This window comes from Lacerta agilis, chromosome 7, assembly GCF_009819535.1.
Source record: "Lacerta agilis isolate rLacAgi1 chromosome 7, rLacAgi1.pri, whole genome shotgun sequence".
Taxonomy (NCBI): Eukaryota; Metazoa; Chordata; class Lepidosauria; order Squamata; family Lacertidae; genus Lacerta; species Lacerta agilis.
The window spans coordinates 67018525-67046241 of record NC_046318.1 but is presented as its reverse complement, the minus strand read 5'-3'; the positions used below and the strand labels follow the sequence as shown (position 1 = coordinate 67046241).

The 27717-nt window shown below is 41.6% G+C and overlaps 1 protein-coding gene across 1 annotated transcript in view; it reads left to right on the top strand.

Annotated features, from left to right (window-relative positions):
* The first annotated feature begins 4602 nt into the window (after positions 1 to 4602).
* The window catches only part of LOC117050232 (nardilysin-like), a 36955-nt gene continuing 13840 nt past the window's right edge, over positions 4603 to 27717 (top strand). Inside the window, exons 1-19 of the mRNA XM_033155744.1 lie at positions 4603 to 4950; positions 5952 to 6309; positions 7650 to 7731; positions 9540 to 9693; positions 10360 to 10433; positions 13055 to 13150; positions 15050 to 15172; positions 16728 to 16785; positions 17553 to 17626; positions 19051 to 19120; positions 19780 to 19857; positions 21228 to 21348; positions 22114 to 22172; positions 22828 to 22882; positions 23067 to 23171; positions 23387 to 23510; positions 25130 to 25216; positions 25979 to 26098; positions 27312 to 27363. Of these exons, the coding sequence (XP_033011635.1) occupies positions 4754 to 4950; positions 5952 to 6309; positions 7650 to 7731; positions 9540 to 9693; positions 10360 to 10433; positions 13055 to 13150; positions 15050 to 15172; positions 16728 to 16785; positions 17553 to 17626; positions 19051 to 19120; positions 19780 to 19857; positions 21228 to 21348; positions 22114 to 22172; positions 22828 to 22882; positions 23067 to 23171; positions 23387 to 23510; positions 25130 to 25216; positions 25979 to 26098; positions 27312 to 27363 (2087 nt within the window). The 5' untranslated portion in view covers positions 4603 to 4753. The remainder of the gene's footprint in view (positions 4951 to 5951; positions 6310 to 7649; positions 7732 to 9539; positions 9694 to 10359; positions 10434 to 13054; positions 13151 to 15049; positions 15173 to 16727; positions 16786 to 17552; positions 17627 to 19050; positions 19121 to 19779; positions 19858 to 21227; positions 21349 to 22113; positions 22173 to 22827; positions 22883 to 23066; positions 23172 to 23386; positions 23511 to 25129; positions 25217 to 25978; positions 26099 to 27311; positions 27364 to 27717) is intronic.

Here is a 27717-nt window from a genome sequence, read left to right as displayed (position 1 = left end):
CAAGGAAAGAAGGACATGATAGAAGCTTTTAATGCATTTTATGGTGTGGGGAAAATAAATAAGATGTCCTCACGTCCCATCCCAAAACCACAAGGCCCTGGGATATTTAATGAAACGGAGTGGCAGCAGATTCTGCTCAAACAAAAGTTATTCACATACAGTGGTACCTCAGGTTACAGACACTTCAGGTTACAGATGCTTCGGGTTACAGACTCCACTAACCCAGAAATAACGCTTCAGGTTAAGAACTTTGCTTCAGGATAAGAACAGAAATCGTGCTCTGGTGGTGCAGCGGCAGCGGGAGGTCCCATTAGCTAAAGTGGTGCTTCAGGTTAAGAACAGTTTCAGGTTAAGAACGGACCTCTGGAACGAATTAAGTGGTCTGATCCACAAGGACATGAAGCAATAGTCAGAAGGCATGTGACGCAGTTCTACGGCTGAAGGTAAAGGCTCCTGGGGCTATAAGCTGTCTAGATAGGGGACTCTTGAGAACCATGTATAAGCTGCTCCAAACTTTGTGCATGTCCTATAAATTTCTATCCAGAAGTAAGTCCATATGTCCATACTTCGTATGACTGCAGAAATATAATTTCAAAAGAAGTATGCACAGTTACACAATCTGGTGTTCACAAGCCTCTGTTGAAATTCACAAGTCCTGAATTTCACACAAAGAAAACCTTAGATAATTTTAAAACATGTTTACCATTAACTTTCTTTCATCCTTAAGAAAAAAAGCCTGATAAGAATATATCTTTATCTACTCTGGATGCCTTAACACTTTGATTACATCTCTTGCAACCTGGCCTACAAACAACTTAAGGTATAATACTATCACTAATATTCAGCATCCATAAACTGCCTTTCAAAGCACAATTGCCTAAGGAAGCATACAGAATGTTAAAACGTGCACTAAATATAAATTATGATAGGATTTAGGGACAACACTGTCAAATAAGTAGTGGGATTTAACTCAGTTGGTTCCCATTGAAGGGCAATCAGATGTCATCCAAATACTGAGAGTTTAACTGGCTTATGGCTGCCACCCAAGACTACAATGTGGAATAACAGGTTGAAAGTATTGATTTTCTGAAAACAGCCACCTCTTTGATATCTGTGACCTTTCTCTTGCTCTCGCTAGCCACCTTTCAAGTGGTCCTCAAGACATTTCACAAGGAAAGCAATAACTCCATGAATAGAAGGCATTAGAAAAGCAATTAAAGTACATTCATGCTTTCAACTACAAGCACTGCAAAAAGAATTGCCATCTTGCACATGGGGAAACAGCCAGGTCTAAGGGGCAAACCTGTCAAAAGAATTCACTCTGAGGGCTGGTGTTGACAGGTTGCCAACAGTGCTGGTTCTCATGGACTAGTCAAGGCTTGAATTAAATAGCTGCCCTCGACATACAGTAGATTTAATTAATAACATTGAGGGTAAAGGAGAAGGTTGAGAATCACCCCACAAGAAATGAAAGAGTGCCATTTAGAAAATATTAAGAAATTTGTTCCGTTCAGTTATGGAATCACTACTGACAACAACTTAGCTAGAGGTAACAGATATAATTTCTACCACAATCAGTTAGTAGGATCATAGGAAGCTGCCTTACATGGAGTCAGATGCTTGGTCCATCTAGCTTAGTATCGTCTACACTGACTGACAGGGTTCTAGGCAAGAGTCTCTCCCAGATTTACCTGCAGACACCTAGGATTGAAGCTGGAACCTCCTGCATGCCAGGCATGTGCTGTACAACTGAGCCACAGCCTTTCCTAATGTGATGGTGACAATGTGACCCAGCATTTCTCCAGAGCCAAATGATGTTGACGGCCATGTTCCCAGACATTGACACAGAAGTCTTTATCTCATTTCTGCCTCAAAGTTCTTCCCAAAGGGTCTTTCTCATGTTATCCTCCCTAACTCTGCTGAATCAAGCCAGTGGCCCATCTAGTCCAGCATCCTGGTCTCATGGTGGCCACCCAAATTCTTATGTTGAACTCACAAGCATTCTGGTGGCTTAGACAGGTAGCGATTCCTGGATTCATATGGCTTAAAACCTTGTGCAGGGAAGGGTTGTCTATATTTTCAGAGCCCTTTGGAACTTCTCCTATTATACACCTTTTCTTTTCTTTTTCCTTTTTTTTTGGTCTGGTAGTCTCAGCTACTTGCACTCTTCTTTTTAATATCTGTTACGTGTTATTAACCATCACAACTTTGCTTTCATGCCCATTTTACTGAAACTAAACACAAGTGGATGCAAACAGGATAGTCATCCAAATGCTATATAAAAAAGTTTCTTTTGTTTTTTTGGGTTTGCATTAAAATGAACTTTGGCTCAGAGCACTGCATAATCCAGGCACTCATACTAAACTTTCAGAATGTAAGCAAAACATAATGTGATCCATTATAGATAAATCAGGTTTTAAATTGGATTATCTTTTCTATGGGAAGATGCATTAGGAATATAAATTACCCTGTAAACCTCAAATCCCTCATTCCTACTTTTTCAGTTGGCTCTTCCACAGCACTGCTTATTCCTTGACATAAATAGAGGTGATAATGGCACTATAAACCTACAACAATTCTTTGCCAATGCTTCTTACTGACCTTGTTTGCTCACTCTTGTTTTCCTTCTCTTCCAGAACTGATAGCAGAGAATCTGTTGCTATTCATCATGCAACTGTAACGTGCCTTTTTCTGTTTGCAAAGCAGATATTGTCATTTAAAACACACACAATGCATTCCCGAGGCAAATAATAAACATGCTCCAATGGTCTGCAATAACTGCTTGCCAGTTACCAATAGTGCCTGGTTCTGTAGGCGGAGGTGGTGGACAGGGTTGTGGTGGAGCAGCTTCAAGGGTTCGTGGGTGACACTGATTTTCTGGGTCCACCTCAGTCTGGCTTCAGGGCTGGGTTGAGGATGGAATCAGTTTTGATCACTCTGGTAGATGACCTTTATTGAGAGAGGGGGGGAGTGCAACCCTGTAACTCTTACTCTTACCATGTATAATTGTACAAATTTGAATTAGCTCCTCCAGTTCATTGTCTTCTTCTTCTTTCTAATAACATAACCAACACCAAGCATGGATGTCTAGAGAGATAAACACGGTGAAACCTCTAACATTTGTGTGGCTGGACTGAAGCCTACTGTACAGAGATAAGAACACATTTGTTGCTCTGCTCATCCCTGGCAATCAGCCCCCAGAAGGCAGACCCACAAGGAAACGTGACCCTCAGGCTGAAGAATTGTTCCTCACTACTGGGTTAGGCAAAGGTTACAAAAGAATGGACCTTTTCTGTACAGGTGTCCAAATGGTAGAACTATCTCCACAGCCATAGTTTTCTGGTGCCTTCGTTGTTATCTTTCTTTTTAGAAAAACGTATTTATTAGAACATATGACATGCAACAATTACACAAAATGGAAATAAAACAATGTCTCCCAATATACTAACAAAGTTACATCAAAGTGTATATACCAAAACCACCACAGTTTTAACAGACTACAAGAGTTTATATGTAGGCGAGAGGAAGGAACAAATCATAATAATTTTTTTGCCATGCATGGCAAACTACGGGTACACAACAATTTTTATGCAGTCTTGGGGTGACTTTATTGATTACTGTCAGGGAACTGTCTCCGGTGCAGCGCAAGGTGGTGGAAGGGCTCTCAGGATGCTACAGAGAGCCCCGGTCCCACCTGACCAGCAGCACCTCTTCTGGGAGCGGGGGGAGCAGCAAGGCTTCCAGCAGGGAGGCGCATACGTTTCAGGGAATGGAGTAGGTAGTGGCTCTGAGGATGCTGGAAAGACCCTGCACTCCTCTAGTCCAAGGGGCGATGAAAGAGACACACAGCTTCCGTCGCCCCAAAAAGCGTTGAGGGGTGAAACGAAAGGATGGGAGGCGGGGTTTTGCATACCGAAGCTCTTTTGTTGGGGTCAGAACCGGAAGGGGCCATTCCCGGATTCTGCCGATGGTTGATACAGACATGAACTTTTTAGCTCTGCACTGTACATAGTTTGCACAATAAAACTTTAAAAGGAAAACTCGTAGTTTTGCCTGATTACTCATGAGCAACTAACCGAGGACCTTACAATTACACAAATAATGAGGCATATGGTAGAACAGAACAATCTTTTAGATACCCTATGGTGCGTGTCCTGTTCACTCAAGCTTTTAATGATATTTATGATCTTTTTATCAGACAATTTTTAGATGCCAACCTTTTTGTAGTAATTTCTACTGCTTGCTGCTAGCTTGTGTACAAATTTTCCTGTCCAGTTTAATGTGATTTTGATTGTTGTTACCTACCCTTAGATTATTTCAGATGAAAGGCAGGATATAAGTTTTAAAAGTAAAACTTAAAAAAAAAAACCAAATCTCTCTTGAAGTAACTTGAGGTCTTTTTATAAGTAAAAAATCAAACACACCTGGATACAAAGGTTTCAAACAAACAAACCAATTTATACAAAGGTGACTGAATGAATGAATTTGATGTGTTTAGTTTTCTCCATTTCTTGTCTTATTTCCCTCACTACCCCTCGTGGAATCATGGCTTGTTCCTTTATCTATGTCATAAAGAGATGCTATCTCTCAAGAATCCAAGCATCCAATGGGGTCTGGGATGGATTGTATAGTCCTGGCAAGGGGCTGGTTTTGGTATGGAAGAACAGAAGTTACTGCAAGACAGTAACTGGGCGGGAAATTCAAGAGCAGGCTGGCTGGCTAGAGCCTTGCAAATCACCTGAGAGCCACAGCAATGTCTAGAGGGACAAAGCCCCATGTGACTGAGAACTGCCCAGTCTTACGCCCACCACAGGAGGGGAGACAGCAGGGGTGTCGAAGGACCCAGGCACGACAAGAAGACTCTGACGAGGAAGGGCACAAGCGCCGGGCCAAGAAAAATGTAGGGGATCCCGATATTGTGAAGTCCCCCAGCGACCACAAAGAATACAGGTGAATAAAGGGTCTGGAGAAAAGAACTACCCCCCTCAAGAGGCCAACAGCACTGTAAAGGTCACAGTGTGTCCCAAGTACGTAAATAACCTAAAAGTACAGACTCAGTCACATAGAAAATTTAAAAATTAAGAAGCAATTAAACAATACCAAGGCATTCCCACCAGCATACCTTCTTATCCCACCTCAAGGGGGACACAACAGAACTAGAAAAGCTGCAGGGAAGGGCAGCCAAAACAACCAGGGGGTTGGAGATGCTTCACTGCTTGGAGCTTGTAAGGAGATGGTGACAAACTGGAGGACATAGAGATTTATACAATTATACATCGTGCAAAGGGAATATTTTCCTTCTCTTTCACGGCACTAGAACTCAGGGTAAATAGATGCAAAACAGACCCCAAAAAAAAGGAAGACATTTGAATGACATTTAATCACCTAGTGCAATTTGTTGCCACAAGATCTGATTATGGATTCTGGATTAGATATAGGAGGGTAGATATATTTATGGAGGACAGATCAGTTTTACTTAACATATTAGGTAACTGGAACTTCAAGGTTCAGGGATAGGCAAGCAACTAATACCAGTTGATGGGGTGGGGCAACAAATGAGAGGGGGGTGGCTGTTGTCCCCATGCTCTGCTGGGGACTTCCTGTGATTGTCTGTTGACTACTGTTGCAAGCAGGACATAGTGCTAGTTGGACACTTGGGTTGTGCTCACACTGATCCATCCATAGTGCAAAAAAATAATAATAATGTAGTTGTTCATACTACATTGTTCATACTCATCCTCAACTTGCTGCTTTTGACAAGGGTGGGTTTAGTTACTTGATAGGCATTTGAAAACCCTCTCCTTGACCACATTATCCTTGTTTTTTTCTCCCTGCACACCCCCAGGTTAACGGAGAAGGGAGTGGTGATTGCCATCTTGGTAAATGCACGCCCATATTGGGCAAAAAGCAACATAGAAATGATAAAAATGCTCATGGAATTACTTTTGCAGGTACATAAAATTAAGCAATGGCCTGAACGCTCTGTTAATTTCTGACTTATTTATTGATGACTGCAATTCTTCTGAGGCGTCAGAAGAGGAAGACATGTCCTCTGACACGGACGATGGGAAAGACAGCAGCTTTGAGGACGAGAAGGATGGAAATGTGGAAGAATTTGGAGAAGTACCTGGAGGAAGAGAGGCCACTATTGAAGGTTATGGTGGAGTTCTAAGCGTTGGTCTTGGTAAAAAAGGTAAACAAAAGGAGCGTCGTGAAAGCAGAATCAAAGACGAGAATGATGACTATGAAATTTATGAACAGCTAGTCAAGAAAGAAGAGGAAAATAAGATGGATAGCGCAGAAAAGCAGGTATGTTAGCAAGCAGCACATCTGCATGTTGACCAAGCAACCTTTGCCCTGAGCTAAATATAGGGTCATTTGACACACAACATAAAGGGAAACCTGTAAGGTATGTTCAACATGGAGGAGCAACAAATCAGTGAGTATACCTTACAATACACATCTCTATGCAAGCCTCTTTTAGCCACGTTTTAATTTTTTGTAGGTGTATACCTATATATCTTTAGAATTGGCTCGTACGACAGTGGTTTTTAACCTTTATTAATATATATTTTCCATTTTTAACCTGTGCCTTTCAAAATGAAATCTTTCCAAGGCGGTTTACAAAATGGATAAAAGCAATAGTGATATATATAAAAATACACACATACATACATATACCTGGGATCTGCTGCCTTCAGAGCCAGGCTAACACCTGAGGCCATTTCTACACTAACAACAGAATAAAGCTGGAATAAGGTTTTGAGTCCTCTATGAAAGGGGGATAATGAGCTATACTTCTAACTGGATTGGATGGAGGGGCACTGCATTTTAAAATTTTGCATAGAGCTAATACTTACTTACTTACACAATATGGAAAATAATGTCCTAGAACTTTTCTCCTCTGATGGATATGTATTTTTAAAATGGTAGCAGGCACCACACCAGGCCTCAGGGTGACTACAAAGAAAATTTTGGTGTCAACAACAACAACAACAACAACAACAACAACAACAACAACAACAACAACATATTATATTACTTATACACCACCCATCTGACTGGGTTGCCCCAGCCACTCTGAGTGGCTTCCAGCATAATAAAAACACAGCAAAACATCAAGCATTAAAAAACATCCCAGCACAGGGCTGCCTTCAGAAGCCTTCGGAAAATTGTGTAGTTCATTTATCTCCTTGACATCTGAAGGGAGGGCATTCCACGGGGCAGGCACCACTACTGAGAAGGCCTTCTGCCTGGTTCCCAGTAACTTCACTTTTTGCAGAGAAGGAACCACCAGAAGGCCCTTGGAGCTGGAGACACACCTCACCATACACTGAAAGCACATTATTGCCCCTCCAACAGATCCTAGGAACTGTAGTTCTAGGCTAAGCTACAGCTCCCTGTATTCTTTGGGGGAAATAATTTGCATTCAATGTGCTTTAGATTTATGGTGTGAATGCAGCCTAAGTCTTGATCTGTTTTCTTTAACATGGGGAAGCATTGTGATGGAACTCGAATTCTTTTATACAGTACTGGGGAAACATGCTGCTTTCTTTGTGATATAATGTCTATCCTCTCTCTCTCTCTCTCTCTCTCTCTCTCTCTCTCTATATATATATATATATATATATATATATATAATCTTACAGTCTGCAGCTGCCCTTGCTGTTGGTGTTGGCAGTTTCTGTGACCCTGATGATTTACCTGGACTAGCTCATTTTTTGGAGCACAGTACGTAGCTACTTCTATATGTCTTTCTACCAAAAAAGAAAGCCAGGGAAAAGATAGTCTATAATTTATTGGCCTGGGAGGCAGTTTTCTGGAATCAAAGCACAATTATCAATATTTTCTTTTACTCACAGCTTGAAACTGATTTATAGTTTTATTTTAAAAGTTGATGAAATCATGGTTGAAAAGAATTAATTGATTAATAATAAATAAACTTAGCAGTTAATGGCCCAAAGAAAGAAATGTCCTCCCATTATCTCATACCTTCCTCAGCTTGGTGTCTCCAGATATTTTGGACTCCAGCTCCCACTAGCTCCAGCCAGCATGCCCAATGGTCAGGGGTGGTGGGATGTAGTCCAAAACATCAGGCTTGAGGAAGGTTTGTGAACATATCTGCATATTGAAATTATTGGCGTGGTTGGGGAAGCCTGTTTTATTTACCTGCTCAGTGATACCGTGTGATATGCAGTTCCACATTTGAGGGGGACCTTCCAAAATCCCTCCTAGTGGACCATTCTAGTGGTTACCTAGCAGTAACAGCTGAGTCTGGGAATTGAATTTCCCATAATGCCTCAGCGCAACATTACATTAGATCTTGGCCCATGGGAACATTTGCAAACCCAAGGATCTTTCACCACCACACACAGTTCACAACCAAGGCCACCCAGCAAACTATCCTGAAGTACAAAGCTTCTTCTGAGCCTCATTTCAAAAGTCTGGGAGGGGGAAAGACTTCTGTGTGCTCATGTGCACCAGCAGGTGTCATGTTGCCAGTCTTGCATTAGGTACTCTGTGGCACTGCAGGGGGAAGTTAAAACGGCAGGCACTTTCCCTGGTGTTGCTGCCACCAGATAAACTCATGGCTGAGGGAAAAGGCAGTCTGGAGGGCGCAAAAAAATGCCAGCACCATTGAAACCAAAGCAATGCTTGTGGGTTCTGCTACAGCACCTGGATCTTAGGAGCTGCCCAAAGTTCTAAGTGCTGAGATTGGTTTTGGATTCAGAGCAGAGCTTGCTCTGCAGTGACAGCATCAAGCCAGCAGCAAATTACACCGAGCAAGTTGGAGATAACTATTAGCAAAAACATGATCTGCATAGGAGTGTCAGGCCTAATGAGCACAGCAACTCATCTCCAGCAGGTCTTGCCCCATGAAGCAATTGCTGAGATGGAAGCTCCATGCCCCCCACCAGCTGCCTTCTCTCCAGAGTTTTCCCAAGAAATTGGAGACTATGGCAGCATGAAACTGACTTCTCCTCTGCCCTCTTCATGCTTCTTCTGGTTCTGGGAGATGTGGGGAAAAGGGGGAGCTTGTCGCAGCAGGAGGGGGAGACACGGTAACTTCTTCACCAGCCTGCTTCAGCTTCTGCCTCTGATTCTGCACATCTCTCTGCTACAGACTCTCCCTGCTCACTAAGCCCTGTGACCTCTTCAGCTTCAGACACTTCCTCCCAGTCTTCTCCCTCTTGACCACTCATCGTTGTCCCACCACTACTTCCCGGGCTCTGAAATTTCTTCCCTTGGGGGTTCCCCAGCTGGTTCCTCCCACCATTCCTCTGTGTCTAGCCAGTCTGTGACAGTAGTGTAATGAACCCAGTGTTATAAAACCATCCCCCGCAGCCTTTGAGGTTTGCCACAATCAAGCCTTGCACTCCTTGTAATGTATCATGAAAGCTTTTTGGCTTAAAGCAAGAGGATTCAGCAAGAGGTATGCATTGGGTTCATTGAAATGATCAACATCTGTGCATGCTCTGAGCATGCAAGTATCCCAGGATTGGAAGGCATGCACCCAATTTTCCAATGTTTTCTTTCAGTGGTGTTTATGGGTAGCCAGAAATACCCAGATGAGAATGGGTTCGATACATTCTTAAAGAAGCACGGAGGCTCAGACAACGCTTCAACAGACACAGAGCGAACAGTCTTCCAATTTGATATCCAGAAAAAATATTTTAGGGAAGCCCTTGACAGGTAACACAAAACCAAATAACAACCAGGAAGATGTGCACTGGAGGAGTGGGAATGAGAAACAATGTGCAAAGTTATTAATGGTCATTATATGCAGTTCCCACTATCTGAACACAATGCATTCTCAAGAAACAGTTTGCTAGGTTAGCGTTCTCATAACAAGTAACAATTTCCACTGATTCTTATGGGGAATTTTGATCCCCCAAATGATGGGGGGGGCAGGGAAACTCCAGGAAACCCTCTGAAACCTTGCAAAAGGCAACAATGGAAAGGCAAAAATGCCCTTATTTGTCCTATCTCTTCTTTTTCTCTCCCCCCCCCCCACGATTTCTGGCAAAACGACTGCCACATATGAGCAGAACACAAGAAGTAAGACTTATTTGAGGCTGTTTATTTGTTTACAGTACTAAACTCAGGTCTGGCTGTTTGGATATCTGAATCTGTGGGGAGCGTATAGCAAGGTTTGGGTACTAACTCCTCATGTTTGGATAAGTGAATTTTTGTATAACAAGTGTTTGGATAGCAGGACCTGTGTGTAATTTTAAATGGTCTACTCTGAGTAAGTTACCTGAATGCAACCCAAAGGGACTGTTTATGCACTTTTGAAAACATAATATTATAGTTCTGCTTTTCAGCACAGCAAAAACACGATTTTCAATTCTCTTGTAGATGGGCACAATTTTTCATCCAGCCACTGATGATTAAGGATGCAATTGACCGAGAAGTTGAAGCTGTAGATAGTGGTAAAACAAATGGGTTTGATCTAAAAAATAATAATTTATTGTTGATATTCTTGCAATTCTTAAGAGAAACGATCTCATCAGGTTTACGTAGCATTCCTATCGTGAAATTTGGATGACCCATGTTTTATGTAACCACTTTATAAAAGTAATATTTAGATACAATGGCCACAATCCAAATATTTAAGCCTCCTTAAGCCCTTTGAAATAGTGGTCTTAAGAGTGTTTAACTTTGTTTTGGATTGTGGTCAATAAATTTTGAGAGTGTAATTTTATCAGTTCCCAGAGCATACCGAACTAGGTAATTAACTGTAAGGCTGCAATTCTAAGCATATCTTCAGGAAATAAATCCCATTGACTTCAGAGGGACTTTAAATGCGTTCAGGCTATAAGTTGTTATAAAATGTGGAGATATGTCACTTTCTGGTGTGAGTTCACAATGTGTGTTAATTGTGAGGATGACATGGGTGACGGGCTAAGAGGAAAAGAGTAACTACCTTTGTTGAACGCTAGTCTTTTATGTCTGAGGTCAAATACAAAGCTTCACAAAGCACAACAGACAACGTGGGTTTCTTGCTGTGTGAAAAATCACCCCCCCCCCCAACCCATGCATCCTGGATCTAATCTTCAGCTGTCTGATTTTGTGGATATATTCTCTTTAATTTCCGATTCCTCGTTTGTAAAGCAGGGCTATTAATGACCTACCTCTTTAGTCTGATAGGATTTTAGACCTGTAATCCCATTTAAAATTGGCCTTGCACACTTTGTGAAATATTCAACACGCTGCAGTACAATCAGAGCGTAGGACAGGATCTGGTGCTAGACTTTGCTGTGCCAGGCTCAGTCCCTGACCCTAGATTTGGTCCTGCATTCATATCATACTGCAGAGCATTGAATCTGGCTCCATTTTTTGCAAACTATTTTACGCTCCACATCTATGCCTGCCTTCTTGTAGGGACGGAGGATCCTGTTTGCATTTAAAGGTGAATCTATCCAATTTGCAATTTTCTGAAACAATATGAGAACTGAAACACAGCCATCCTTTGAAATTTGCACCTCTCCCAATTTTGTGATGCAGTTCTCCCAACCAATCAGTGTTTACAAAAATGTATATACTGTATTGGGGAAAGTGTGCCTAAAAATGGATACATTAGTGAAATACAAAAGCACATTGCATTAGGGGAAATTACTTTCAAAAATGTGCACATTATTCTAAACTGCTTACAAAAATTTGTTTATTAGGAGATGCAGAGAAATTGTCATACTCTGAACTTCAGGGAAAACTTGGGCTCTAGCAGTTAAGCAGTTAAGAGCATGGCAAGTGACAAGAACAGCCATTACATATGAAAAAAAGGCCCTGGTGTGTCATGAAAGGGAACCTTTGGACAGGGAGAGGGTAGAAAGGAAGAAGGTGCTTACAACCACATTGGGGACAGCCTTTCCCTACATACACAACATAGTGTGCCAGCAGATGTGTACATCATTCTCAAAGGATGGTTTTTGATGAATGGCTGGATGGACCACACTTTCCTGCTTAGGATATAGCTGCAGTTCAGCAATCCAAAAAAAAAAAAAAGGCCAAAATGGAGGATAGGTCTGAGTCAAAGCAGTACTATACGGATGCTGGTTATCAGATACACAAATCTTAGTTTTCTGTACCATGCTTACCATTAGGGAGTGCACCATAGACAAGATACCAGTGTGGACAGCAGAGGCGTAGCATGGGGCTGCCAGGGGGAGGATGACCACGAGTGCATAATTCTTGCGGGGGCACAAACCAGGCCACCCCATGCAGGCAACCCCAGCCCACCCCAGTGCTCCTCTCCACATGGCTGAGGTTGGCCCCACTTTGCTCCATTGGGGTTGATCTGGCAGTGTCAGTGATGAGGGCTGGGCTAGCACACATCTCCGCTGCTCAGTGCACACATGGGCCAGGCGCCAACAACCGACGCTACGTCGCTGGTGGACAGCTTAAAAAAGGGGACTTGATAAATGTATGGAGAATAAGGTGACCGATAGCTGCTGGTCAATATATTACCTCCAATATCAGAGATGGCTATATATTGCCTCCACTATCAAAGGTAACTGCATACCAGTCGCTAGGGAACATCAGAAGTAAAACACTGCTGTTGTGCTCGTGTGCTGCTGGGGCATTTGGTTTGCCACTGCCGGAACAGAATGGTGAACTAGGTGGGCCTTTGGTCTGATCCAGTGGAGCTCTTCTTATGAATTAAAGGGCCACTGTGACCTCTTCCTTTCCCTGCCATCGTGCTCATCCCATGGCACCATGCTGACATGGACCCTAAAGGAGGAATAGGCAATTACCACAGCTGCCACAGGTTCCATTTTTCCTTGCGATGCTGGTGGCTATTTCTGTTCATTTAATGGGCAGTGCCTCCCTTCCCTGGTGCCCCAGGGAACTCCATGATGCAGCCCATCAGATGTACGCAGCAGAATGGTTTGTCTCTTTCCATCCCTCTCATTGTAGATGAGGTAGGTAGGGCACTTCATCCACTGCTGCTTCGTGTATGTGTGTTATTAGGCTGTCTCCTTGTCTAAATGATCTTATCACTGAAAAAGGTACTCTCCCTTCTGCTGCTTAATGTGTTCTTCAAAACAAACAGAATATCAAATAGCCAGGCCCTCTGATGCTAACAGAAGAGAATTGCTCCTTGGAAGCCTTGCAAAACAAGGACATCCTATGAGAAAATTCTTTTGGGGTAAGTATAATGTTGCGAGGTTCAGCTTAAAGTGCGGGGTTTTAGTTTAAAAGCATTAGGGAATTCTTGAGCTGTTGTACTTGAACAAAAGCCCTTAATTCTGGTTCCTTCCAAAGATCTTTGGCTGGTGGTTGGTTTTGTTTTTTCCCCTGCCTTGCTTCATTTCTCCTTAGTTTGGGATTTAACCCAGCATGGCCCTGAAATGCAAGCCCTGGCAAACAAATTTAGCAGATTATTTTTGACCAGCTGATTGCATGAAGTTGGCCTGTCAGCCCTGCAGAATAGCAGGTCAGGAAGCCATTACTCCCAGCCCTGACTTCATAGTGCATATTAACTCAGTATACATGAGACAACAGAGTGATTGATGTGGGGTCACATTGTTATGGTCTATAACAACAACCAGGCATTGAAGAACAAAAATACCATTCCCGTCATGCCAACATTGGACCTGGATGACAGACTAAATCCTTATCTCCTCTATCACCCATGGAGCAATGACATGAGGTGTCTCATTTTTGCCCATGTAGTTGATCAGCTGATGTCCAACCTTCACAAACCCCATTTGGTCCGAAACAGGTCTGCCTTCAGATGTCTTCTAAATGTCAGGTAGTTGTTTATCTCTTTGACATCTGAAGGGAGGGCGTTCCACAGGGCGGGCGCCACTAGCGAGAAGGCCCTCTGCCTGGTTCCCTGTAGCTTTGCTTCTCACAGTGAGGGAACCACCAGAAGGCCCTTGGTGCTGGACATCTGTGTCCGGGCAGAACAATGGAGGTGGAGACGCTCCTTCAGGTATTCTGGGCCAAGGCCGTTTAGGGCTTTAAAGGTCAACACCAACACTTTGAATTGTGCTCGGGAACATACTGGGAGCCAATGTAGGCCTTTCAGGACTGGTGTTATATGGTCTCAGCGGCCGCCCCCAGTCACCAGTCTAGCTGCCGCATTCTGGATTAGTTGTAGTTTCCGGGTCACCTTCAAAATTAGCCCCACGTAGAGCGCATTGCAGTAGTCCAAGCAGGAGATAACTAGAGCATGCACCACTCTGGTGAGACAGTCCGTGGGCAGGTAGGGTCTCAGCCTGCATACCAGATGAAGCTGGTAGACAGCTGCCCTGGATACAGAATTGACCTGTGCCTCCATGGACAGCTATGAGTCCAAAATGACTCCCAGGCTGCACACCTGGTCCTTCAGGGGCACAGTTACCCCATTCAGGACCAGGGAGTCCTCCACACCAGCTCGCCCTCTGTCCCCCAAGAACAGTACTTCTGTCTTGTCAGGAAGAGCCATAGTTCAGTGTTGGAACAGATGCTCTACCTCAAAATGGTCTCAGGTTCAAGCATTGGTATCTCCTCAGGAAGGTTGTAAAGTGCTCTGTCTTAAATCCTTGAGAGTTTCTGCCCTTGAATTGCTAGATGGACTGATAATCTGATTTACTGTATTTACTTGAGTCCAATGCACCATCGAATCTAATGTGCACCTGTTTTCAGAACCTTGAAACAAAAAAAAAAGAGTATTTGCTGGCGAATGTAAATGTGCCATCAAATCTAATGCGCACCTTAATTTTGGCAGTGTAATTTGGCCCCAAAAGGTGATCATCATTATATTCTAGTGAATATGGTATTATAAGAGAGCTGCTTAGGTTCCTGAGACATGACTTCTGGAAGTATCCATAATTTGCCATTATTTGGGTGAGACTTGTTTATTAGGTGGAACTTCTAACTGAATGCAGTGTAACTGTCAAGTTTGATATTCATGTCTTGGGCTAATCATGGTAAAATAAAAAATAAATGCACGATTGGTCCTGGAGAAGCTTTTTAGTACTAGGATATCTGATTCGCTAACTTAAAACCCTTGCTGATTTCAAAGTCAGAAAGCAATCCTCTTCCCGTTAAAAATTTGCAGGTAATGCGGAGACACTTAAACATACGCCGAAAAAGAAAGGAATTAACACCTATCAGAGGCTTAGGGATTTCAGGACGCGTCACTACTCAGCCCACTATATGAATCTAGTTGTCCAATCTAGAGGTATAAAAATCTCCCTGTGCTGAAGTATAAGTTAAATATATATATGTGAGTATGCATGTCTGTTATATGATACTATGTTAAGTTGTTGGTTGGAGGTGCGTTTATGTTTGGAAATTTTTTGTCAAGGTTGGCATGAGATCCATTACCATGAACTGTTTTGCTGACAATGCAGTGCCCAAGATCAGGTGCAGATAGCTATTGGCATACAGGAGCAACTTTATGACTACAGGGGTCACCTATGCTAGTACCCCCTATGGCACCTACAAAAAAATCTCAGTGAATGGAAGACTGTTTGCTCTTCCTGCTCAGTTCATATTCAAACTGACTCAGCCCCTCCTACAACAAATACTTGTTCTTAAATAAGCCCACATTTCTTGAGATGCCTGGATTGGAAACCTCCCCTCTCTTCTATTCTGAAAGGGAAGAGAGATGCAAAGAGCTTTTCTCTGTGTGTGAACATGGCAGTGGGTGAAATATGTACTTTTCCCCATTGATGGAGGGGCGCCCATCTACACTATTTTGTCGTCCAGTCTATTTTTCTACTTCTTTCAGTGTGGCAGCCATTTTATGTAATTGAGATATAGTTCACTGCGTTTATAATTTAACTCACTTAACGCCAAAACGATATTTAAGCAGCTTACAAAGACTTACAGATATGGTACATAGATAGATATGCATATAGAATGCACATATTTCAAACAAAGAAACTAAAATGAAACAGTACCATGTAATGCAATCATGTTCTAGAAAGGTAAAAAGCATAGCATCACACTTTCAAATTATTGTAAGAGTCAGGGAAAGTCTGCTGGAACATACAAATCTTCAGTTGCTTGAAGTGTTCTCAAGTTTAGTGTCTCCTGAACTACAAGTTTAGTGTGGATGTCTTCAGTGGGTATCTTTCAGGGTTCTTAATCACACCAGGAAATTCCATGCTCAGAAAGGAATTATATCAATGTTTTTCATTCAATGCCTGAATAAGAATAACCGAGAAGGTTGCTAGTCTGATACAAAAGCTGAATCATAGGGCGAAGGTTTGCTAGGGATAATCTGACTAGGTAGTTCATTGAAGATGAACATCAAAACAAAGTGTGGGAAAAGTTGTGTGCTCCTGCAACTTTGCAATTTAGTTGATGCAAACATCTATACAGTACATTGTGGCTTTTTATCAAACATATTAACTGCACGTGTGGAACGACTTCCATTTGTACAATGGAAATCCCGTTCCCTTGCCTCCCGTATTGCCCCCTACCTGAAATGTGCTCATTAGGCTTGGGGGAAACCCCATAGCAGATTTGAGATGGTGTGGGTGACATACAGGAGGAAGAGGTGTGAGAAATACCATTGCATGAGTGGAAGTCGTTCCATCAGTGCAATGACTTCTTTCTATACAGCCCCATGTGTTCACATTATTTAAGAATGCTGCTTCAATATTGTCCTTATTATTGTCCTTTTGAGAACATATTGCTTTCTTTCTCCTCCCTCTTCTTCTTCTCCTTCTTCTCCTTCTTTTCTCTCTCTCTCTCTCTCTCTCTCTCTCTCAATATTTCTTTATTAGACACTCTGGACACTTTGGAGAAATGGGTGACGGAAATCTTCTCACAGATCCCAAATAAGTAAGAAGTTTTGTTGTTGTTCTTTATCCTAGAAGATGTAGAACTGTTGATGGCTTGCAAAATCTGATACTTTGTGACATATCAATCTGAAATATAAAAGAGAAAGAATACGGTCAGATATTACTATGCATTTCTAAGATATAATTGTAAGATGGAGTTTATGTGTAGTGTTGGGTTGTTGTTGTTTTTACCAGTTTTATCCTCTTTATCATAGACCTTTACTTTTCCTCATCTGTTTTGTTGAATTCTGCCAAGCCAGGGAAGAGAATAAAAGAATTATATTAAGGGGAAGAGAACTAGACATTTGAGAAATAGATGGAAGTACTAGTAAAAGGTACTGATCCTTGACTTCCTTTTAATTAGTGATACAGTAGGGCAAGGACAAACATTAGATTGGAAATCCTGGGTCTTCCACCAAACTTGTAGTCAGTGTCAAGGAAACAAATTCCATTCTGAGAACCTACCAAAGCAAAGGCTCAGATGTAGTCATAGCATCCCATGAAAAGCAGATAATTTCTAATTAACTACACAGTCTTAGTTCAGTGCAATCCTGTGCATATCTACTCAGAAGCAAATAACATTGAGTTCAATGGGATTTAGTCCCTGGTAAGTGTATTTGGGGTTGCAGCCTAAATATATAAATATTTGGACAAGAGAACTGAGACCAGGAATCAGTGGGCATTGCAATATAATTATTATTATTATTTTATTTTTAATTAAAGCTATAACCCTGAACAATACACTATTGTTTCTTTATTGTTTTTAAGTGGATTACCCAAACCAACTTTTGGTCATCTGCCACAGCCGTTTGACACACCTGCATTTTACAAGCTTTACAAAGGTAATTAGTCTCAACCCCAATTTTTTTTATCGTTGGGAAATCTGAAGGGACATCGCTTACCAAACTGAGGACTAAACTACGCTGTTCAGTTAAAACATTAAAAATTGGAGTTACAGGTAGGTAGCCGTGTTGGTCTGCCATAGTCGAAACAAACAAACAAAAATCCTTCCAGTAGCACCTTAGAGACCAGCTGAGTTTGTTATTGGTATGAGCTTTCATATGCATGCACACTTCTTCAGATTTATTAAATTTATTAAATTAAATTTATTAAAAATTGTGTTATGAAAATGTGACACCAGAGGGCCCTGCAGAATGGCGATCCATTGTCAATGGAAAATTGCATTGAGAGCTACATACATTGCATTTTATAAAAGCATTTTTACAGATCAGGGTAGATCCAGCCTGAGTTCCTTTTACTAATGTGGTGTAATCATTAGGAAGGAGGGATTCAAAAAGGGAGTCTGTGTATTTCATTATTTATTTCCATCTTAGATTTCTTACACACACCCTTTACTGTAAGGTCCCAGGGTGGGTTACAATGATAAAACAACTGCAGCTAAAAAAACAAGAAAAGTGTAAAAATAATTTAAAACAGGTCCCTATATTAAAAAAACAACAACAATGCAAACATTTAAAACAATTATCTATGGATTAAAATAGTTCAAATACAGATGCAATGTCAGGTAAATATCTCTACTGACAAGACATGTTGGAAGAGGATGTTCTCTACTCAAAGTCCACCTCTGTCACAAGGTCACAGTGTGACCTTAAGGCAAACTACTATCTTAGTTTCAGATAAGCTAACCTTCAGTGTGGTGTAGTGGTTAAGAGCAGTAGTCTCATAATCTGGTGAACCAGGTTCACGTCTCCACTCCTCCACATGCAGCTGCTGGGTGACCTTGGGCTAGTCACACTTCTTTGAAGTCTCTCAGCCCCACTCACCTCACAGAGTGTTTGTTGTAGGGGAGGAAGGGAAAAGAGAATGTGAGCCACTTTGAGACTCCTTAGGGTAGCGATAAAGCGAGATATCAAATCCAAACTCCTCCTCCTCCTCCTCCTCCTCCTCCTCCTCCTCCTCCTCCTCCTTCTTCTTCTTCTTCTTCTTCTTCTTCTTCTTCTTCTTCTTCTTCTTCTTCTATCTCTCTCCTGTTTTGATTTCTACAGCCACAGCAGGCTCTGTAACTCTCCAGTTGTTTGACTACACCCCTGAAGGTGCACTCTTCCATTGCCTCCTGAGGCAAACAGAAGCCAACTTTTGCTGTTTTTTTTTTTTTACATAGCCTTATAACCTTTGGAAGTAATATATGTGCATGTTTATTCCTCTCACCACCTCTTTCGTTTCCCTTGCCCATTTTCTCAATGTCTATTGCAAGAATAACCACCCAATGTGAATGTTTGAAATTGACTCATTTCTCCCGCCTCAGTTGTTCCAGTGAAAGAAATACATTCTCTGAGCATCTCTTGGAGTCTTCCCCCACAAGAAAAGAATTATCGGTGAGAGATTATTTTAAACCTACTTCCATTTATACAATGCAGTAGCCATGAATCGGAACCCATCACATAGTCAGTATCATTTTCCTCTTTTGTCTTTGGTTTCCTTGGGGTCTGTGTTCTAGTACAGACCCCCATAACATAGAAAGTTGCCTCATGCTGAGCAAGACCAATGGGCCACCTAGTTCTGTATCATCTATGCTGGAGGGCAGTAGCTCTTCAGAGTTTCAGACAGAAATCTCTCCCCACCCTAACTGGAGATGCCAGGGATTGAACCTACGACTTTCTGCATACAAAGCAGATGCTACCCTTTATTGTCTATGAAGCTATTTGGCATATAACCATGCAATCCAGTTTGCCAGAATTGCCCATAATGTTATTCAGTGCATAGCTAACAAGTCCATTTTGGCAAAGCCATTGAGTTCAAACCCACCGAGTGCCTAGTTCCACGATCTACTGTGCAAAAAAAAGGGGGGGGATCAAATAACTCTTGAATAGTAGTGTTGCAGTGCAACACCAAGGTTTAGTACAACTGTATTAAAAGTTGAAGAATGGATTGGTTAAGTTAAAGACAGATAATTAAAGAAGGGGAGACAAGCGTTGGAGTTGGGAGTTTAGGGGTAAATGTCAAACTTATTTAATGTTTCCCCCAATCTTTGTAGGACTAAACCTCTTCATTACATCTCCTGGCTGGTGGGACATGAAGGCAATGGCAGTGTGCTCTCGCTTCTTAGGAAAAAGTATGTCTTGAAGATTTTGCTTTGTCAAGTTTGCACTGAAATGGAGTAGTCTTATGTTGCATGATGAAACAGCTAAACGTCAAATTATCCCTTTTGAATATTGAGAGGCAATAAGATGACTTACTGATTCTGAGGCACTTTGAGCTGTTGTGAGTGTGGATGAATCCCCCCTCCCCGCTTTATTTGCTTTTAAACTTTCATTTGATTTATTTTTTGATTGGGTATTGAATGTTAATAGGTATTGGTTCTTATATTGGATTCATAATGGATGTTGCATCCAGCTCTGTCACTGGAGCCACAGCTTGGTTTGATGGCAAAGAGGGTCTTTTCCAGGTTTGGCCGGTAAGACAACTACAGCTGTTCCTTGGTCAGGGTAGCTTGACCACAGTTGTCCAAGGACTGCATTGCAGGGGGGTTGGACTGTGTGACGCTAAGGGTCCCTTCCAACTCTACAATTCTATAATATCTTGCTTGTGGGATTTGACTGGCTGCCAGTTTGCTGCAGGGCCAAGTTCAGTGTTTTGGCACTAACACATAAGGCCCAGAACCAGGTTACTTGAGACACTGTCTTAGCCCTTATATACCCAATAGGTCACTGCAGTCTGCAGGAGAGCTTCTGCTGAACAGGGCAGAGATTTCAGTGTGGTTGCCCCATGGCTTGCAGTGTAGCTGCCCCTCTACTGTGGAATAGCATTCATGTCAAGATATGACAGGCACAGACTATCTGTGCTTTCCGGAAGCAATGGAAGATAGTTTGGCTCCTACAAGCCTCTCTTGATTGATTGACGAATCTCTGTCATGGGTGTCTGTTTTGCTTTTGCTTTTTAAAACATAAATGTTTTTATGCTTTTGCCTGGGTTTTTTTTTGCTATTTTTTATTGTACATCACCTTGAGATAGGTAGAATGTGATTACTAATAATCATGTACATAACTTAAGGGTTTTTTATTATTATCAAGCAGTTTAGAAATGCTTTTAAACAAAATAGTAATCATCTCAAGTTACCTGCCTTGCTGCTTGGGTTAATTTCCTGATTCTACAAATGATTATGTCTTTGTTAAGTTTTCTAGTAGGACGGGCTGCTTCTCGTGTGTGTGTGTGTGTGTGTGTGTGTGCGTGTGTGTGTGCGTGTGTGAATTGCAAATAAATTTGCATTTTGTACCTATAAGTACCTTTTTGAGGATATTCAAGATCATGGAAGATCACTTACCCTTTTATGTTATTTTTGAAGTGGCACACATTTCTAAAAACAAAGCATCCTTAATTCCACCTCTGTTTCCAGTTCATTGTAACAGTAATGCACTCAAAGGTAAGATGCTTTGAAATGCAATGTGGTTTATCTGCATAATCATGGATTTAATTTTGCAATAGATTTTGGGCTCTAGCCTTATTTGGAGGAAATGGTGAGACAGGATTTGAGCAAAACTCTACTTACTCCATCTTCAGCATCTCTGTGACTTTGACTGATGAAGGTTTTGAACATTTTTATGAGGTAAATTCCCCTTATTGTTATTTATTTACTTTTATTATTTACAAAGCATGATCCAGACCTGAAACAGACAGGCATAACTATCCTTATATATTAAATGTATATAGACCATATAATAGATTTTGAGCCACTGCTGTCCTGGAAAGTGTAGACAATACTGATATGGATTAGGCCAATGGTCTTACTTGATATAGGTTTGCTTCCTATGTTCTCATGTGAACAGCTGTTTGCACTAGGCTAATCCACACTTCCGTTTGTCCCACTGATTTCTCCCAGGAAAACCTGTTGTTTAGCGCCGCTGAATCAGAGCAAACAGCAATCAGCTTTTCTGCAGGTTGCTGTTTGTTCTGATTTATCGCTAAAGAGTGGGTTTTTCCCGGGGAAAGCAGCAGGGCAAGACAAAACTGCTTGGACCTTTGCCTAAAAAGCATGAGATAAGTGGGAAACTGCTTGGACATGCTTTCTAGGCACAAGGCATGCAAAAGTGTGGCCCAGCCCTTCTTACCTGCAGATAACCTTGTTATGGCATTGATGTTCAAAGACAGGGCCAGGGGCACACTTCTGCTTCCCAGTAATCGTTTGATGCCCCCTTCATGCAAGTAATGCCCGAAGTTGGATAGTAAAGTATCATAGATTAGCTCTTTCGTTACAGTGCTGCATTACATTTAAATGTACTGGAAAACGTGCACCCTCTGCTAAATTCTTTGAAACATTTTCTTGTAGGTAAGGGTAGCCAAATGATGAACCGTTTTCTTTTTCTGTCTTCAGGTTATTCATATTATCTTCCAGTACTTGAAGATGTTGCGAAAACATGGACCTGTAGAAAGGTGATTTTAAAAAAAAGGAAGTGCTAGAACACTATACTAATCAGCAAAATTTACTAAGCTTATGAAATAAGGGGACAATAGCTATTCTGTTTCTGAGGATCAACCAATACTTATTATCCAATATATAATACGCTGAAGACAACTCAGAAAACCATTATTAATAACAATGCAACCACACAAAATCACTCTGGGTCAATCCACTCTGGGCCTGTTGCTTCATATGCAAAATATTATACATTTGAAAATAAATATTTGCATAACATCCTAGACCAATATATAGGTGAATGAATGCATTTTTTCTTAGATTTTATCAGAGCTTCACTGCCACTACAATCAATATGAATAGGTCCTTTGTATATACAACTGCAAAAAGCTTAAACGTTTGTATGTACGGAAATTGCATGCATGTAGTATCTGTTCAGATAGTAGACCTGAACATATATAGAACACAATTTCATCCCCCAATATGAATGCAGTCTTTGCAAGCAGATTTGTGCAGCAGTTTTTAACCAATGTGGTCCGGTATTCCCATTTCAACAGTATGAATAGTTAATGCAGAAAAAATACCTCCTGTGTGATATCTTACCTAGAAATTTAGTTTGATTATTTTCTTGAGAGGTAAGGATTAATATGGACCCAACTTGTTCCCTCACAGAATATGGAAAGACATTCAGAAGATTGAAGGCAATGAATTTTGCTTTCAGGAACAGGTATTATCTATTCAATTTTTCCAGTATTTTCTTTTATCTATACTAATACTGATATTTTCAATATGTGACTAGTTTTGCATACTGGTGTTCACACATGCCAAACCTCTCCTGTTTCAGGGACTGCTCTCTAAGAGAAATCCTAACATTGTGATGATTTCCAAATCATATTTTGCTCATTCCCCAGGTTGATCCACTTGAATTTGTAGAAAATATTTCTGAATATATGCACATATTTCGAAAGGAGGACTTACTGATAGGAGACCAGCTACTGATTGAATATAATGCTGAAGTAAGTAATCTCCATCTGTCATTAGGAGGAAAGCTGTTATGTAGAAGTCAATTTGAAATTCCCATATAGGAGTTAAAAAAAAAACCTAGAACGTTTCCAAATCTTTTTCCAGTGGAGAAATACTTGTTATCAAATATTTGAATTGTGTACTTCCCTGACCGGAAGCTAGGAATGACTAGTTGAAAACAAACTGACATGTTCTATTATGCTTATAGGTCATTGCTGATGCCCTTAACCATCTCATCCCTCAAAAAGCAAACTTTGTTTTCTTTTCTCCTTACCATGAGGGAAAATGTCCATTGAAGGAGAAATGGTTTGGGACACAATACAGTGCAACAGGTAAAACAATGTAAAGTTTCTGTGATTTAAATCATGCCTCTGAAGCTTCAGAGCAAGTTGACAGCTAAGGATTTTCACAAAAAGCACATGATGTAGCTCAGCAGAAGAGAACCTGCTTTTTGTATGCAGAAGCTTTCTGGTTCACTCCCTGCTGTTCCAGGTTGAACTGTGAACATCTCCTGTCTTAAACCCTGGAGAGCAGCTTTCGGTCAGCACTGACAATACTGAACTAGATGAGCAATGTTCTGACTCAGTATAAGTAGTTGTATTAGATGATAGTATTATTACCTTCAGCAGCAGAGGTCAGATGCCTCAGAATACCAGTTCCTGGGGTGTCATGAGTACTATTCCACTTGTGTCCTGCTTGTGAGCTTCCCATAATAATCTGGTTGGCCACTGTAACAACAGAATGTTGGACAAGGCAAGCCTTTGATCTGATTCAATAGATTTCTTCTCATGTTCTTTTAGGTGCTTAAAGCTTGTGTCTGCATGCAGAATTACGCAGGTCTCCATTTGTTTCATTGTGATTACAAGTGGGGGATATGTCTCCTTTAACTCGATATATATCTACATCCTAAAATATATCTATATCCTAAACACTGGGCATAACTAAATGATGGAGGATGATGAGCAAAAGAGTGATATTACACTCATATCCTGCTTGTGACCATGGGCATCAGAACTAGATATACATTTGGTCTAATTCACTTAGACTCCTAGGTTCTTAAGATTCTAGCCACCCTCCAACTGAAGATTCAGAAAGGAGGGGTAATGTTTTCCAGCACAAGAGTCATATTGAGTACGGTCAAGCCTCTGAGAGCTACATGCCAGCATGTGTAAATGATTGATCATGTCTTCTCTCTCTCTCTCTCTCTCTCTCTCTCTCTCTCTCTCTCTCTCTCTCTCAGACACACACACACACACACAGCTGAGAGGAGAGGTTATTATCATTAGTATTATTAGTATTATTTATTCAACTTATACACTGCCCTATACCCGGAGATCTCAGAGCGGTTCACAACAAGGCCACAGCATATAATATCAAACCAAAAGCAATAACCCAATAAACACCCCCCCCCAAAAAAAGCCATATTCTAAACGGGTGTTGAATGTCAATAAGATCAACCAAAGGCCTGGTTAAAAAGGAACGCTTTTGCCTGGCATCTAAAAGTATATAACGAAGTCGCCAGGCGAACTTCCCTGGGGAGAGCATTCCATGGATGGGGAGCCACTGCAGAGAAGGCCCAATCTCGTGTTGCCACCCTCTAGACCTCTCGAGAAGGAGGCACACGAAGGAGGGCCTCAGAAGAGGTAGGTTCATATGGGAAGAGGCGGTCCTTGAGGTATTGCGGTCTTAGCTGTCAGGAAACAAGAAAGAGTACTTCCTGTACAACAGTACTGTACCAGAGAGAGAAGAGGAATCTCTGCAAAGGGTTCACCATGCTGTTTGGATGTCTGGGATGTGTGTGAGAACTAGAGTCATGTGCTTACTCAAACCTGAATTTAGGCCCGGTGTTGATTCAGTGTAGCATCCTGGCTGTTGAACCAGGTTAACACTTGGCTTGGATGACCCTCCAATTTACATTTTGGGATAATTCCATTTTCTGTCATATCCACAGAAATCGATGCATACTGGAGCACATTGTGGGACAGTGATTTCATGCTGCATCCAGATTTACACCTGCCAGAAGAAAATCGATTTATAGGTAAGCAGTACAAGAAGAGGATCCCATACCAACTGCATATCCTGCCTGAAAACAGTCTTGCAATTGCCTGGGTTGAGAACAAGCTTTCCATGAATACAGTTGTACGCAGAGCGCAGAGGACTCTTTCCAGACCTCACCCTGAGTACATTTTGGTTGACGTGTCAGTACACTGTCACCTACTCCTGTGTTTTCAGCCATGTTCATCCAGTCATTAGTTGTAGCCTCAATAATGGACTTGTATGGGCTTCCATGGACCAGTCAAAGCTGAAAGAATCTCATATCACCAAAGGTCTGTTCAACACAATACATTTCAAATTCACACCTTTGGCTAAGGGTCATTGAGTGCTGATGAGTGCATGCTTGTAGGAGCAATTGTTATGGTGATGCAGAGCTGCCCTCCCACATTGCTGCAGCATGGTGGTGTGGTTGGCACTGCAAGGACGCTCCATCAGAGTCATTCAGAAGTCTCCTTGCTTGAAGATTGTCCTCCACAGGTTGGAGAATAACGAGAACAGTGACAGGAGGTGGAACTGACATGGTGGTTCTCGCAGCCTCCCTCATGTCTTTGTTTAACTTCTAATGATCATGAAAGCCAGATACTTATTGTTACAAGTGTGGATCAGTGCTTTATGTCTCTGAGCATCTTCAAAGGCAGGTGTAACAAGCACATATGCAGCAACATAAGAAACTACTTTTACATCCAAGTGTTATGGATGAATGGTGTTCAAACTTAGCAATCTGTTGTTTTATCTCCCATGCTAGCTACAGATTTCACTGTGAAGAAATCAACCGAGCACAAAACACAATACCCGCACAAAATATTGGATACCAAACAAGGTTGTCTGTGGTACAAGAAAGACAATAAATTTAGTGTCCCAAAAGGTAAAACTCGATATATTGCATTTATAAAATGGGTACAACCAAGGCGTGTGGCGCACACACATTTACAAGTTTGGGAGAGGACTAGTTAAATATTGCTAGAAAGTTTCAAATTTGTTTACTATTAAATGCAATCAGCACTCTGGAGAGTTCTTATCATTCAAAGATTCTTACCAATGTACCCTTTGGGGAAACTTGACAAGAAAGGGATTTAAAAAGAGTGCTTAACAAGAAGCTAACAAAAGGTGAAGCAGTATTTGGCATCTGTCCTCCTGCACAGTTGGTGTTAGGTTGACTTGAGGATTTACTTTCTAGTTGACCCTAGATCCAAGCATGCAGCTAACATCTTACACAAGGGTTCGGTTCTGGGGGTCCACAAAAATGCATAAATCCAGGAACTGCCCCCAACCGCAAGATAGAGGTCTGCTTGCCCAGCTTTGGGAAGGAGACAGGAGGACTCAAGGACTCTGCCAGAGCCCTCACACCACCTTCTCAAAGCTGGGTAAGCTCATGATTGCAGCTTTGCGTGGTGAGGAGAGGGAAGGGATAAAGAAATTGCGAGGGGAATCTCCTATTTGTAGTTATTGCTTCCACCCACAAAGTCTCTGAACTTTGGGCCCTTTCAGCAGCCAAACATCTCTTTCATAGGGACAGAGTAGCCCTCAGAACTGGCCCCTCCTCCATTCCTAAGGTAGCATCCTGTTTTCACATAGAACCGGAATTGGTATTTCCTACCTTCTGTCCAAATCCCTCTCACTCTCTAGAGAAAGCTCTACACTCCCTTGATGTCTGGCTGGATCTGAAGGTCTACATTGCCAGGGCAAAGGAGTTTAGGTGCATGGCCGCCTCCTGTGTCTCCTTTCTCCCTACCCCTACTAAATGTGTTGCCCTGCACACTGTCCAGTTGGAGACTGTCCAATGGATGTACATTTAGAATAGTGCTAATCACCACTTATTACCAAAACTCGGTGCTGATAGAAATTGTGCCCAAATGTGACCACTGAAAAACAAAGAGGGTGTCATCAGCCTGCTTACTGGAGCACCAAAATGTGCAGGAATTGCATTTTTTAAAAAAAATTACAACAGCCCAGAAGAGCAGGGGCGAAAAGTCTAAGGAGACCAGGTTATTCCCCCTCTCCTGACTATATCTCCTTGTTCATGCAATTTTGATTCTTCTGTTGTTGTTTTTTCTGTTTCCCTTCTCTCTCCTGCCCAGCATTTATCTGTTTTTATCTGGTGACTCCAGTGATACAACAGTCTGCATTAAAGTAAGTAGTGATATATAATTTCTATTCAGATTACTTTCCATTTTCCCTAATTTGCTGTTGCCTGGATTGTATAAATTGGCAAGTTGATATTACGGTGTTCAACATTTATTTGTCTGCTTTTCTAGATACTGGATGTAGTGGAAAGTATCTGTGGCTTCTGAACATGGCTGGATTTGACCCTTTTGCTTCATAACAGCTTGTAGTTCCTACTATGAGAAGGCATCATCTAGGGAACTCTCATTAGGCTCTCATTTCCACCTCTTACAATTAACTCTCATTTCACAGCAATGTCCTTAGCCTGAAAAAGTCAGAGACCAAAAAGAAAGGAAAATAGAACAAGCCTGCTTTGACACT